At 44.3% G+C, this 14,688-nt stretch overlaps 1 protein-coding gene and 1 long non-coding RNA gene across 9 annotated transcripts in view; one reads left to right on the top strand and one right to left on the bottom strand.

Annotated features, from left to right (window-relative positions):
- LOC143730989 (leukocyte elastase inhibitor-like) overlaps window positions 1-14,688 on the bottom strand; it is a 58,157-nt gene that overhangs the window by 33,561 nt on the left and 9,908 nt on the right. For 2 of the 8 annotated variants that reach the window (XM_077221610.1, XM_077221611.1), the window contains exons 3-8: window positions 14,152-14,223; window positions 13,832-13,972; window positions 13,635-13,752; window positions 13,286-13,428; window positions 13,028-13,195; window positions 11,092-12,919 (exon numbers count right to left, since the gene is read on the bottom strand). In XM_077221610.1, the coding sequence (XP_077077725.1) occupies window positions 12,515-12,919; window positions 13,028-13,195; window positions 13,286-13,428; window positions 13,635-13,752; window positions 13,832-13,972; window positions 14,152-14,223 (1,047 nt within the window). In that variant the 3' untranslated portion in view covers window positions 11,092-12,514. Of the gene's footprint in view, window positions 1-4,228; window positions 4,372-4,595; window positions 4,714-4,795; window positions 4,937-5,115; window positions 5,623-5,937; window positions 6,115-6,354; window positions 6,496-11,091; window positions 12,920-13,027; window positions 13,196-13,285; window positions 13,429-13,634; window positions 13,753-13,831; window positions 13,973-14,151; window positions 14,224-14,688 lie in introns of those variants that run through there. The other 6 variants (XM_077221609.1, XM_077221614.1, XM_077221616.1 and 3 more) reach the window with 6 other exon arrangements.
- Window positions 7,835-8,694, top strand: LOC143730999 (uncharacterized). The gene is made up of 4 exons (XR_013200686.1): window positions 7,835-8,058; window positions 8,133-8,228; window positions 8,450-8,563; window positions 8,647-8,694. It is a non-coding gene; the product is annotated as an uncharacterized LOC143730999 (long non-coding RNA).

Genomic DNA, 14,688 nt, shown 5'->3' with positions numbered 1-14,688 from the left:
ATCGGGACGAGGGTGCCATACGGTGCCCCGTCCCTGAGAAAGAAGGTTCTTCCTCAGAGGGATCGGCCAGGGAGGTGCTGTTGCGAGGAGTACTAGTTCGGGGAACCAGGTCCGGTTGGGCCAGTAAGAGGCAACCAGGATGACCTGCTCCTCGTCCTCCCTGACCTTGCGCAAGGTCTGCGCAAGAAGGCTCACTGGGGGAAACGCATACTTGCGGCCCTGCGGCCAGCTGTGCGCCAGAGCATCTGTGCCGAGCGTGCCCTCGGTCAGGGAATAAAACTGGGCGCAATGGGTCGAGTCGTGGTAGGCAAACAGACCTATCTGTGAGTTCCCGAACTGGTCCCAAATCAGCTGAGCCGACTGGGGATGGAGTCTCCATTCTTCTGGGAGTGGCTGAAGCCGTGAGAGCTCGTCGGCTGCACAGTTCAGCGCTCCGGGAATGAAAATGGCTCGAAGCGACCTCAGATGCTTCTGACTCCATAGGAGGAGGTGGCGAGCGAGTTGTGACATACGCGGGAGCGTAGACCACCTTGATGGTTGATGTACGTAACAGTGGCGGTATTGTCTGAACGGACTAGTACGTGTTGACCCCTGAGCAACGCCCGAAAGCGGTGCAGGGCAAGGCGTACTGCCAACAACTCGAGGCAATTGACATGCCATAGCCGCTGGGGTCCTGTCCAGGAGCCCACAGCAGCATGTCCATTGCACATGGCGCCCCAGCCCGTGGAGGAGGCATCTGTTGAGACAACAACATGCCGGGAAGCTCGTTCCAGGGGGACACCCGCCCTGAGAAAACTGAGGTTCGACCACGGGGTGAAGAACTGCCGGCAGGTCAGAGTAACTGGTACTCGGAGCGTGCTGTGTCGCCATCCCCACCTCGGGACTCGGTCGCGAAGCCAAAGCTGAAGCGGTCTCATATGAAGCAATCCGAGCGGTGTGACCGCGGCTGCAGATGCCATATGCCCTAGGAGCCTCTGAAAGAGTTTCAGTGGAACCGCACTCCTGCCCTCAAATTGTCTCAGACAAGTCAGCAGTGACTGCACGCGCTCGCTCGTCAGTTGCGCGGACATGGCGACCGAGTCGATGTCCATACCGAGAAAAGAGATCCTCTGCACGGGGCAAAGTTTGCTCTTTTCCCAGTTGACCCGAAGGCCCAGACGAGCTAGGTGCCGAAGCACTAGGTCCCTGTGTTCGCAAACCTGATCTCGAGAGTGAGCTAGGATCATCCAGTCGTCGATATAACTCAGGATACGAACCCCGTGTTCCCGAAGGGGAACAAGGGCAGCCTCGACGACCTTCGTGAAGATGCGAGGAGACAGGGCTAGCCCGAAAGGGAGAACCGCGTACTGGTATGCCTGCCCCCCGAAAGTAAACCGAAAGAACGGTCTGTGTCGAGGAAGAATGGAGACATGAAAGTAGGTGTCCTTCAGGTCGATCGCTGCAAACCAATCCTGGGGCCGTATGCATTCGAAAACGCGTTTGGCGGTGAGCATCTTGAACGGCATCCTGTGAAGGGAGCGGTTCAGCACGTGCAAGTCCAGGATTGGCCGTAACCCACCGGTTTTCTTGGGGACAATGAAGTAGGGGCTGTAGAAGCCGGACCTCATCTCGGCTGGAGGGACAGTCTCGATTGCACCCTTCGCCAGCAGGGTGGCAAGCTCTGTTCTCATGATGGGGGCTTTGCCACCGACCAAAGTGGAGCGGACTCCCCTGAAGCGGGGAGGAGACCGTGCGAACTGAATCGCATAGCAGAGCCTGACGGTCCACGCGATCCAGCGGGACAGACGGGGAAGCTCTAGCCAGGCTCCCAGGAACTGAACCAGCGGGATCATGCGAACCACAGGCGTCCCCCCGGAGGGGCAGCGAAGCGGAGTAACTGGCCCAGTCGTGGACGGCATAGCGGCCCGGTGTTGGGGCACAGTTAGCAACCGCACCCTGGCAGAGGGGGCAGGGGGAGGACCAGGCTGGTCGTCCCGCGGGGGCCTGCTCTGCCAGGGGTCTGGCGACAGAGGGGGACAGGGGCGAAGCGGTCCGTGGACGGCACGCCGTGTCAACCGCCTCTGGGACAGAGGGGGGCAGAGAGCATGGCTTGTGGGCGTTGCTCTGTGTCGCCCGAGAACTCGGTGAGCTCAGGGAAGAGGGGATTGTTTCTGTTTTTAACCACATTAGGGTGCTGCCCACCCGTGGGTGAGCAGCGGGGAGTGAAAAGATTCTCCCCCGGCCCTCCACCGGGGGAAGGAGTGGTCCTGCAACCACCTCCTGAGAAACAACCATCATCCCTTAGCAGCCCATCTCAGGAGCGCCGCTTGGCCCGGTGGTTAGCGGGGGGCGGGGCAGGAGAGGGCTGTGGCGCCTTCTTGCGGCTTCCTCAGCGACCGGCCCTGGGTGGAGGCTGCTGCGTTGTCCGGGCGGGAGGGGCGGGAGCCGCAGGAGGGCGCCCTCGGCGGGAAACAGGTCGAGGCGTCTGCCCGGCCGGCTGGGTGGAGGCAGCAGCGGGCTGGCGGGGCAGAATGTGTCTGATGGCCTCGGTCTGTTTCTGGGCAGTTGAAAACTGTTGGGCAAAATCTTCAACTGCACCGCCGAAGAGGGCCCCTGGGACAAGGGGGCGTTAAGCAGACCGGTCCGCTCAGCGTCCCGCATGTCAGCCAGGTTCAGCCACAGATGTCTCTCCTGGACCACAGCTGTGGACATCACCAAACCCAGGGAGCTCCGCGGTAACCTTCGTCGGCCGGAGAGCAAGGTCGGTCGCGGCGCGCAGCTCATCAAAGAGCTCTGGGTTTGTCCTACCCTCGTGCATGTCTCTGAGCATCTGGGCCTGGTAGACCTGCAGAGTGGCCATAGCATGCAGTGAAGCAGCTGCCTGTCCCGCCGCTCTGCAAGACTTCGCCACCAGGGTCGACGAAAATCTACAGGCTTTGGATGGGTGCTTAGGCTCGCCCCGAGAAGAAGCACTCTGAGGACATAGTTGCATGGCAACAGAGCGTTCAACCGGGGGAAGTCCAGTGTACCCACGGGCAGCTGCCTCATCAAGGGGAGGAAAGGCGGATGAGACCAGCGAGCGGTCCCGAGAAGACAGGGGGGTCTTCCAGGACTTCGAGATCTCATCATGCACATCCGGGAAGAAAGGTATTGGGGTTTACCGAGGACGAGGGTCGGCGGCCTTACTCAAAAACCAATCGTCCAGCCGCGAGCGCTCGGGACATGGTGGAGGCCTCCACTCAAGTCTGATGCTCGCGGCTGCCCGGGAAAGCATGGCCGTCATCTCCGGATCAGACTCGAGCACAGCCGTATGCACACAGGAAGGTGGCAGCTGTGACGAGCCTTCACTTCCAGAAGACTCAAACCCACCTAGTGATGCTGCAACAGACATGGCATCTTCCTCTGTAGCTTCAACTGAAACACGCGGGCCACCAGAGGGTAGACCCGCGGGAATCAGCAGGTCACTAGCGGGCACCGTCATTGAAGAGGGGGGCTGGGGTCGCGGACACATAGTCGGCGCCTTGTTCCAGACCGTAACCCTCAGGTCACCCTGGCCACCAGCCGCAGGACGGGGACTGGATGAGGGAACTCTCACTCTTGCGAGTTCACGGAGTCTCGACCGTAATGACGCGATGGTCATGTTCCCACAGAGAGAACATGAGTCATCCACGAGCGCTGCTCTAGCATGATCAATGCCCAAACATACTATGCAACGCTCGTGCCCATCAGAGTCCGATACCAATCTGCCGCAACCAGAAGTACACGGGCGAGACATCTTTAAAAAGACGTGCCACGTGTAAGCTCTTTTAGTGAGAGAAAACTCAAGTGTTGAAGCACCCGGGGAGAAACGCACCGACTGGCAGACCACTGCAACAGATCAGCAGGAAGCACGCTCTCGCCGTAGATCGCCGTCACACCAACTCGTTTGTGAAGCTGACAATTCAGAGATGGCTTGTGGAGAGAACAATACACTTGGCTCCGAAGCGAAAACATATCTGCATGTTGCCGGCTTCCTCCTTTTATACCCACGAGGTGGGGCGGAGTTACGCCATGCAAATTCCGCAGACCCTTGGCATTTCTTTGCCATTGGCTCGTTTTGTAATACTCGAAGTTGATAGGCTTTCTAAGCGAAACCCCATCCGTCGTCATCCGACGTAACTTGGAGTGACAACGAAAGGGAACACATTATAACCCCTCAGATTTCATCATGACTGTTAAAAATATTTTTAAAAAGAGCATGAAATCTCACCTTGTTCAGCTTAAACTGCCCATCTCTGGTGGCTTCCTTTGGGAATTTCATCTCCCAGTTTCCCTTGAAGTAGATGGCATTCACCAAAACCAGTTTCGTCATCCCATCGATGGCTCCCTGTGGCAGCAAGTCCTTGATCTTCTCTAAAATACAAATGGATATTGTTTATATTTAGAGCAGTGATTTGAACTGGTTGGTTTGATATTTTTATCATTTAGCTCAACTCAAGAAACCATGAAGCCAAATATGGCCCTTGAAAAGACATTTTTGCTGAATCTAAAGTGTTGCAAAAAACATGAAATAACTTTTATTTGTAAGAGTTGTAGAATAAGTTTCAAATTGAGAATAAGTTTATGCTGGATTTCACCTTGTGTTTTTTCCACCACCCATTTGTTGATGTTGACACGAGCAGCCTCTGATTCGTTCTTGAAGTCCACCTTCTCCAGTCCGGCTTCATAGTAGCTTTTTGCATCATTGAGGAATTTCTGTAACATAGCAAATCGATTTAGGTGCAAATGATATTTGAGTTTATTCACTACAACCTCCAGTGAAAAAACCGAGTCTTACCTCAACAAACTGGTAGGATTGCTCTCCGTAGAGGCGGTTGGCAAGACTCAACGCATATGGGACTCCTGGTTTGTTCAGCTCATTCATGAACTTGTTGAAGCTGGAATGAATTTGGTCCTCAGGTTTTTCCTCTGGACATTTCTGTTTGCATCAACAATATCAGATTTAATCAGTTGAATCAGACGAACACAAAGGATACATGCATCTCTACAGTAAATACAGCTGTTCATGCAACAGAACCTTGAAAGAATGTTAAATAAAGTTCTGAGAACGTTCCCTATTAACTGGGTTAGTGTTTGATGTAAATATTCATACGAAACCTTGAGTTCAGCAGGTGTCTGAGGTTTCTGGGTTTGCTGCATAATTGGTGGTTCATTGTTAAAACCCAGGACCTACACAGCATTGTTATGATAGAATTAATAAAGATCACTTCAACATATATTGCGAGTGCACTACTCAAATGCTCATTAAAATAGTTTAAAATGTACTAGTAAAGACAATGAAGAACTGATGATGTCAAACACATTTGTTGTTTTTGGCCCTCAGGCCTTCGATAATTGAGTGGAAAGAGTAATTAATTGCTTGCACTTTACTGTTTATGCCATGCCTGGAACTGAAATTACACGTGGTGCATCAGAAAACTAATACTTCCCTACGCCAAAAGAGTAGTATGCACAATATTTGAAAAACAGTAGACGAAAAGTCCCCTATGGATCACCCACTACTTCCAAGGTTCTGAAATGCGCATTCGTTGGACACTTTACTATCCCATGAGGCCACGGGAGAGGATTTATGAATGGTAGTGAAGCGCTGGTAGATCACATGACAGAAACAACATGGCGGATGTAGTATGTACGGATTACATTTATACTTCATTCAACACGCTTTAAAAAAAATGATATTATGTATTATCAGAGGACAGTGCAATACTCCTGTATGGAGGTAAAAATCTTTATTGTGTTTGTTTGTTGTAGGTTTATTACAAAACAATAAAGCAATGCAGTTCAATGAAAACAGTGTAGACCACTTTAAAATCTGGAATGCATACACTCATTGTGCAAAGGCTTGAATCACTTCCTGGTCCCTCTGACTCAGTCTACTTTCCCGTCACCTTCTTTTAAATGTAAATTGTGTGAGATTACCTTAATCATCTGAGCTGCTGTGTTTCCTCTTGCACCGAGCGACACCATGGCCAGAGCCGAGGAGATGCTGACAGGAGAGAAGAACACATTTCCTGATGCGTTTCCTTCGCTGATCTTCTTGAACAGGTCAAGGGAGAACTGTGTGTTTGCTGCAGTCAAAGACTCCATTTTCACAAGCTAGAAAGTAGGAGAGGGAGATATGATCAGCATAACAATGTGAAAATCTCAAACAGAGCATTGCTATGTTCATTTGTCATTACCTATATAAACATCACATGCTTGTCTAAAAACAGTAAATACATGCTTTATCTTCATATGACATAATTTTTGTTAAAATAGTACAGTAGTTTTTTGCACCATTTTCATCACTACACATACAGAACTGTAATGTAAAAATCTGTTATATTCAAGCACTACCTGGAGTTTTTTTTAAGCAGGAACGATGAAGTTTCCACAGGTGAATGAATGATCTGCTGAGTCACTAAGTGTCATTCTTATAAACGTTGCCTCGTCCTGTGGAGCCCATCCTCTAAATCAAGTCCAGCCCTTCTGTAAAACGTCTCGGGTTACTCAACCATTAGAGGAGGGAATGAGAGGATATGCGTGTGACGTCACCGTCGGCCGGAGTGGCAAAAGTCTAAGTAGTAGCATTGGTTTTCAGTGTGAAGGCCACGAAAAACACACACAGGTAGGAAAGAGCTTTGAGATTGACTGTTCAAATAGATTTTACAAAGAAATCTGAGGTATTTTTATGCAGACTGTCGAAAGCTACAGCAAAGAGAAGCAAATGGACTCCAGGCAGTGAATTGTGGATTTGAAGTTGTCATTTTGTGTCAGTATGTTGACTTTTGGGGGTAAAATCATACCCTATATATTGTATTGTTATATATTGTATTAACAAATCATCAATTAAATATTTAACATCTTATATTTTGCATAATTTGATGTTTTTAAATAAACACTGCAAACAATACAAGTTTTAAGGCTGGCCGATATGACGATATAATATTGATATTAGTGATCACCCAGATTTAGACCTACCTATATTTTCTTTATATAACGCGTTCACAGACAAATTTGCTTCCGGCTCATTTTCCTCATATCAGGACACACGATTCCTGGTTGCATGTCAATATCCATGAATCCCTGGATCTTTGGTAAGTTGTAGTGACGTAAGTGACATCAATGCTTACCCAAAGAGCCTGCTGTATGACTGGATTTAATAGGGGAAATTGCAAAAACGCAAGTAAAACAAACGATTATCAGTTTAAACGAAAGATTGGTGTAAAGGTTTGTGGCAGGAATACACAGGAAGATGAATATTCAGGTAAACAGTCTTTAATAAACTCTAAAGGGATCTAAAAAAGAAGGCAGGCAAACAAACATCACTTGAGATTATAATGTGTACTGATTTTCCACGTCACACAAGTGTGAACGAGTTAATTTCTTGTGGTTATTGTCTATGTCTTATTGTAGCCTACTTTTTTCCTATAAAAAAAATTTGCTGCTTTTGTGTTTTAGTTATAAATGTTAACTAATGGTATTTAGCAATTTATGGTTTCCTGTTATCGTCGACAAATTATTGTCCTGTACTAGTACACCGTATTATTAATTACAGGGATATTGTTACAGTTTTCACGTATACTGTTATTATGTGTTTAATATGAATCATACGCGTTTGGCTGTATGGCAGCAGATTCCAAAGTCGCTGCTGTGATCTTATGAATGTCTGTAGTTTCTCTTCAGCCAAAGTGATTTGTACTTTTTTCTATTCAAAAAGAATTAGGCAATTACAAAGAAGCCCACATGTCAGCGTGTATTTCCACATTTGTTACACTACATCTGTTTCACACTACATCTGTTACACCTACTGACAGTACTGTACATTGGTTGAATGAAAAGAAGTTTGATGATGTCAATTGCCATCCAGTGACTGGATCCTCAGATCACTATGCCTTCCCATGACAAATTCAATGATTCTCCTACCACTCACGTTTCTTGTCAGAAATATTTTGCACATTCAAAATTAGGAAAAAAACAAATCAATGCTGACAAAAATCCAAAAGAGCCACTCAAAAACTATTGTGAACCTCCAAAAAGATTTTCTTGGACGTTTGGTTGGTAAGTTCATAACATGCACCTTGACCTTATTTGGCTATGCACTTTTACTATACATGTCTTTATTGTGTTTTTAGATAGAGAACAGGGGTCCTTAAATGACCAAACTACACATGATAAAACCTACTAAAGCTTGCTGGGGCAAGCCACTGACTCGATGACAGCGTAAACTGGTAATCTAACTGCAGTCTGCCATTGATTACATTTTAGAATTTTTTATATTTTTGCATTTATCAGACCCTATTATCATAAGCAACTTACAATAGAGGAACATAAGCAATTTGTCACAGAGCCAGTGATATTCATTGTCTGCAATGCCAGGTCTATTAGAAAGATGGATAGATTAGGACTAGGAATATGTTTCTTGTCAATAATTGAACATTTCTAATCACAGATGGCTCAAGCTCTTTCAGTAAGTAAGAACGATGAAGTGGGAAATGTGGGCTTTACAGTAATAAAACAGAAAGACTTTACAACTCTGAAAGACCTTTCTGACATTGAAGGAAATGTAAGAAACACTGGCATTAACAAAAAACAATGATAAAACCATGAAAGTCCTATTTGAAAGTACCTGATTCCCCCTCCACACAGGTGCTGAATTCCTGCTTCTGTCTTCTGCTACCGATTTCTCTCTCACAGGTTTAACCTCTAAGTCTTAAGAGCAGAAATAAAAGCATTTTGTTCAAATACTCAAAACTAACATTTTCCATTTTTGTTTCCAGAATGTGGACATCTATCCAGTTAACAGTCATGTTATACATTTTTTTTTAGTCATTTCACAAAAAAAAAAAAAAAAAAAACAATGACATGGTTACCACCTATTTGTGCACATCCCATGGACAGCTTACCTGTATGTATGACTAACGTTTTGTCTTTAAATATGTGGCATACATTAAATCACTTATTTGTCTAATATATTTTCACAAGGATGAAATTTTCTTGGGTGCCAGGACACTGGATGCTGTGTGTGAGTCTGCTAGGATGTTGCATTATTTTAACATACAGTTGTCGTACAAATTAAAATCAGCTACATTTTGCATGTTATTTTGCATGTTATGTTCCTCCACGATCGCTTCTCAGCTGATCTTACCCCGACCACACTCAGGGTGTATGTGGCTGCCATTACGGCTTTCCACATTACTCTGGGTGATGTCCCTTTGGGAAGACATCAGCTAGTCGTACGTTCCTCCGTGGGGCTTGGATGATTGGAGACCTGCGACTCAGACCAGAGTTCCCACATGGGACCTGGCAGTGGTTCTCGAAGGGATGGGTTGAGGCCCCCTTCGAACCTCCAGGGTCGGCTGAGGCCAAGAACCTTTCCCTCAAGGTAGCTTTTTTATTAGCCATTACTTTTCTGAGGAGAGTAGGAGATCTTTAGACCCTTTCTATATCTTATGGATGCCTGGAGTTTCCACCAAGCGATATCTTGCATCCCAGTCCGGGCTATGTGCCTAAAGTGCCATCTAATGTGGCACAGCCTATGGTTCTGCAGACTTTTCATTCTCCACCTCAAGATTTATGTCCAGAGGTCAACTTCATGGCGGATGTCAGACCAGATGCTGTTGTGCTTCGGGTCGCCCAAGAAGGGGCTTCCAGCATCCAAACAGACCATCAGTAACTGGATCATTCAGGCTATCTCTTTGGCCTATCGAGTGTGCTGTTTGTCTTCATCTTTGGCCATGAGGGCTCATTCAACCAGAGGCATGGCGTCCTCTAGAGGCCTCCTTTCAGGGGCCCTGATCCAAGAAGTGTGCGATGCAGCAAGATGGGCCACCCCTCATAATTTTATAATATTCTATAGCCTGGACATTCCTTCGACGCCAGGTATTTCGCACTGGGACAGGCAGGGCACGTTGTGGAATAGTGGGTACTCGTTCCCCAAAGTGTTGTATCGACGCAGTGCGAGTTCCTTCTAAAGGTAACGTCTCGTGTTACGACTGTAACCCTTGTTCCCTGAGAAGGGGGCGCCACGCCTTCCTCTGCCTGGGAGCGACTTGCTTCATCGCAAAAGCTAACTCTGTGTGCCGGCATCCCTTTGTAGCTTCAGTGTATACTGTCATGTTACGTCATGATGTAACGCCAATCAGGATTGGAATAGTTTAATTCATGCTTCAGACGCGCTACGCTGGGGGCATTCCCCCCAGTGTCATATCGACGCAGTGTCTCATCCCCTTCTCAGGGAACAAGGGTTACAGTCGTAACCCGAGACATTCTACTTGTCAAGCAGAGAGAAACACGGGCCGCGGACAGACGTGATCATAAAGAGCTCTGACCTCATCTGCCGGTGATGACGTGTGATCGATCACCACACGAGACGCTCAAGACACACTTTAAAATGTCTTAATGCCATTGCCTTCGATTACAAAAATTTTGACTAATCATTTCAAAAGAAAAATAAAGCGAGCGTTTATACTTTTCATTTAAACAATAAAAATAAAGAAGCATTTGTGGTTCTCAGACATTAGTGATTTTTTTTATTATCTATGCAGTGACTTTTTAAGTAAGACATTTTAAATGACCTCCTGGAACCAGGGTGTAGGGGACACTGGGGCTAGTTTTCACTTTTTGTTTTTACTCCAGTGATCATTTCTGTTTAAATTAAAATCTTTGTGTGTGTGTGTGTTTGTTTCAGCAAAGCATGCTGGGAAATTTGCCCAGTTTCAGAGAAAGAAATAATTGCATAAAACTCAAAACAATGAAACAGTTCAGTTTACTTAAAATATATTAGTTCTGTGAACTTGTAAATATAATGCCTGTGAAAAGAAAGTGCTAAATACTCAAAGTTAATTTGACTAAACTAATTTAAGTTTGTCCTACTCAAACAATTCATTATTTTGAGCGTTAGGTTTATAGTGTTACATTCATAAAAATAAACTTATTTTACTAATTAAAAATGGTAGTTTAATTTCCTCTCTTTCCATGTTTTCCCCCTCAACACTATTCAGAAACCAGTTTTCTTTGAGCTTCATTGGCACCAGAGTTTGACCACAGTTAATCTGTCACTGCGGTTTACAAATAAAAATGACTCAAATCAGGTTTTATTGAAGAATTGTAAAGATTTATTTCATTTATGTTGAATATACTGTTACAGTGAATGCATACACATAATATGTAGCCTCAAAAATTATTCTGTAAACTGATAGATTTGATTACATACAGTAGCATGAAGAGACCCGTCCAAAACCACAACCTGAATGAGACTCAGGACAACTGCAATGCATTTATATTTCTTCAATCATAAACACGTTTCCTAGAACTCTCCTGGACTCATCATCCATGATTGCTGTCAGCTGTGTAACTTTGTTAACTCCTTCTATATAAGCCCGGTTTATTCAGTCATTCATTGCAAAGTCTTGTATGTGTCACCTCTGCATTTCTTAGCGCTTCTTTGATTATCTGTTCCATGGTTTGCCAGTTTTTCCAGATTTCCTGCCCTGCTATCTATTTGGATTGTTTGCCTGTGTTTTGACCTTTTGCCTGTTTTGGATTACGTCTTTGGATTAGTGATGGGAGAAAAGCTTTGAATCAATTGAACCAATTGCTTTGCAAAATGATTCACTGCTTTGAACACTCGCTGGTCAAAACAGTGTAAATGCAACATAAATCATGTGACTTTTGCAGTTTAAAACAGCTCCAAACCATTGATTCGAAACAAAAGATTCATAAAGGTTTTGAAGCTTCATGAAGGAGTGTTTCAAAAGCTCACATCACTACTTTGGATTACCCTTTAATAAATATTGCGTTTGAATATTTGCGTATCCCAGCAGTTTGTAACATTTATCATTGATATACTATTATAGTTTTCTACAATTTAATATTTTCAATTAGATTTACTTTTTATTATAGGCTATTTTGTTTTAATTTTAAAGTTTTCGTAATTTTCTTTTGTACTTTGTCATTTTTAATTATTTGAGTACTTCAACTTAAACTAAATGTTGGGTAATTTTAGTTAACGATAATAACCCTGATCTAAAATGATTAGGAATTAATGTATTTCAAATAATTATTATGCAGGTCCCACTTACCCAAGTATGATTAATTTGTGTTTGAAGCTAAATCAGTTTTGTACAATTTTAGGTTACACTTTATTTTAAGGTGTCATTGTTACAGTGTAATTAAATATTTAAGTACAGTGTAATATTAATTAACTACATGTACTTATTAGGGTAGGATTAGGATTTGGTTAAGGGTTAATTGCATGTAATTAGGCATCATTTACTGTTATTACTATGGTAATTACATGTAACATATGTAACAAGGACACTGTAAAATAAAGTGTTACCCAATTTTATGCTATTAATTAAATAAGTCTTTCTCCTGTAAATTGCAAAAGACCTGTTGGCACATATACATTTTCTTAAACCAAATGATTTGTAGAAGTTATCCCGAGTCTCCCTTACTTATTTTAACCAGATCATCACCTAAACTATCTAAAAGCTTCTCATGCAGCAGGACTCACTCATGGAGAGCAGAAGCGTCCGTAAAACAAAATGCTCTTGGTTGGATTGTGTCGGATGAAGAAAAGGAAAGGATGGTCTGCGTTGAAGACCTGCGGTTCGAAATAACGCAAAAACATCATGACTGCACCGGTGGCTGCAGCCGCTTCGGTTCCTTCCTCGTTGACTTCAACAAAGGCTTTATGGATCACCTTCGACACCACCAGGTCGTTGTTGGAGGACATGCCTGAAAGATTCACCTTCTGCATGTCGAAAACATCCTCCATTCCCATGCTGATCAGAAGACTCTTCATGTCGTAGGTTTCCTCCATCTTGAATCTGGGCAGAGAGACTTCAACCTCTGGTTGACGCATGACTTCTGGATTGGTCCACTCCATGAGCTTCTCGTAGGTCAGTGCCTTTTCAAGCTGGATAATAAGAGAGACATATCAGATGAATAGTTCAATCAAAATGAAAACTGTTCTACAAGTAAACATCTGACTGGTCACGGCTGGCTAATTAAGCATTCAAATCACCTTCTGAAGGCCAGTGGTGTCGTCTTCCATCTCCTTAGGAAGGATGATCAACATACTGAGATTCTTCCCATCATACGGCAGCTCCAGAACCTGACTGTTGATCTCTGGGATGAAGGCCAGAGGAAACTTCTCCTTTTGATACATCATCTTCACTGGTTTAGTTTGATTCTGCCAAACATAAATGGAAACACATTATAACCCCTCAGATTTCATCATGACTGTTACAAATATTATTTAAAAAAGAGCATGAATTCTTACCTTGTTCAGCTTAAACTGCCCATCTCTGGTGGATTCCTTTGGGAATTTCACTTCCCAGTTTCCCTTGAAGTAGATGGCATTCACCAAAACCAGTTTCGTCATCCCATTGATGACTCCCTGTGGCACCAAGTCCTTGATCTTCTCTAAAATACAAATGGATATTGTTTATAGTTAGAGCAGTGATTTGAACTGGTTGGTTTGATATTTTTATCATTTAGCTCAACTCAAGAACCCATGAAGCCAAACATGGCCCTTGAATCTAAAGTGCTGCAAAAAACATGAAATAACTTTTATTTGTAAGAGTGAAGAATAAGTTTCAAATTGAGAATAAGTTTATGCTGGATTTCACCTTGTGTTTTTTCCTCCACCCATTTGTTGATGTTGACACGAGCAGCCTCTGATTCGTTCTTGAAGTCCACCTTCTCCAGTCCGGCTTCATAGTAGCTTTTTGCGTCATTCATGAATTTCTGTTACATAGCAATCCAATTAAGGTGTTAACGAGTTGAGAACATTTCCAGAACCTCCAGTGAATAAACCGAGTCTTACCTCAACAAACTGGTAGGATTGCTCTCCGTAGAGGCGGTTGGCAAGACTCAACACATACGGGACTCCTGGTTTGTTCAGCTCACTCATGAACTTGTTGAAGCTGGAATGAATTTGGTCCTCAGGTTTTTCTTCTGGACATTTCTGTTTGCATCAACAATATCAGATTTAATCAGTTGAATCAGACGAACCCAAAGGATACATGCATCTCTACAGTAAATACAGCTGTTCATGCAACAGAACCTTGACAGAATGTTAGCTAAAGTTCTGAGAACGTTCCCTGTTAACTGGGTTAGTGTTTGATGTAAATATTCATACGAAACCTTGAGTTCAGCAGGTGTTTGAGGTTTCTGGGTTTGCTGCATCATTGGTGGTTCATTGTTAAAGCCCAGGACCTACACAGCATTGTTATGGTAGAATTAATAAAGATAACTTCAACAAATTGTGAGTGAACTACTCAAATGCTCATTGAAATGGTTTAAAATGTACTAGAAAAGACAATGAAGAACTGATAATTTCAAACACATTCTTTGTTGTTTTTGATGTTGTCATTCTTTGATAATTAAATGAGTGGAAAGAGTGATTAATTGGTGGCACTTTACTGTTTATGCCATGCCTGGAACTCAATTTACATTTGGTGCGTCTAGAATCAAATACTCCCTCTGGGTTGGTGAAAAGTCCCCGGATGACCCACTACTTGCAAGATTCTGAAGTGAGCATTCGATGGACACTTTACTATCCTATGAGGCCACTGGAGAAGATTTATGAATGGCATTTATGAATGGCCAACTGACGCTGGTAGGTCACATGACAGTAACAACATGGCGGATGTAGTACGTCTGCATTACATACAATGCGTT

The sequence above is a fragment of the Siphateles boraxobius genome, unplaced genomic scaffold, assembly GCF_051911475.1.
Source record: "Siphateles boraxobius isolate OS27281-9 unplaced genomic scaffold, OSU_SipBor_1 84, whole genome shotgun sequence".
Lineage (NCBI taxonomy): Eukaryota > Metazoa > Chordata > Actinopteri > Cypriniformes > Leuciscidae > Siphateles > Siphateles boraxobius.
The sequence above is the reverse complement of the archived record's forward strand: the minus strand, read 5'-3'. Positions and strand labels throughout refer to the sequence as shown.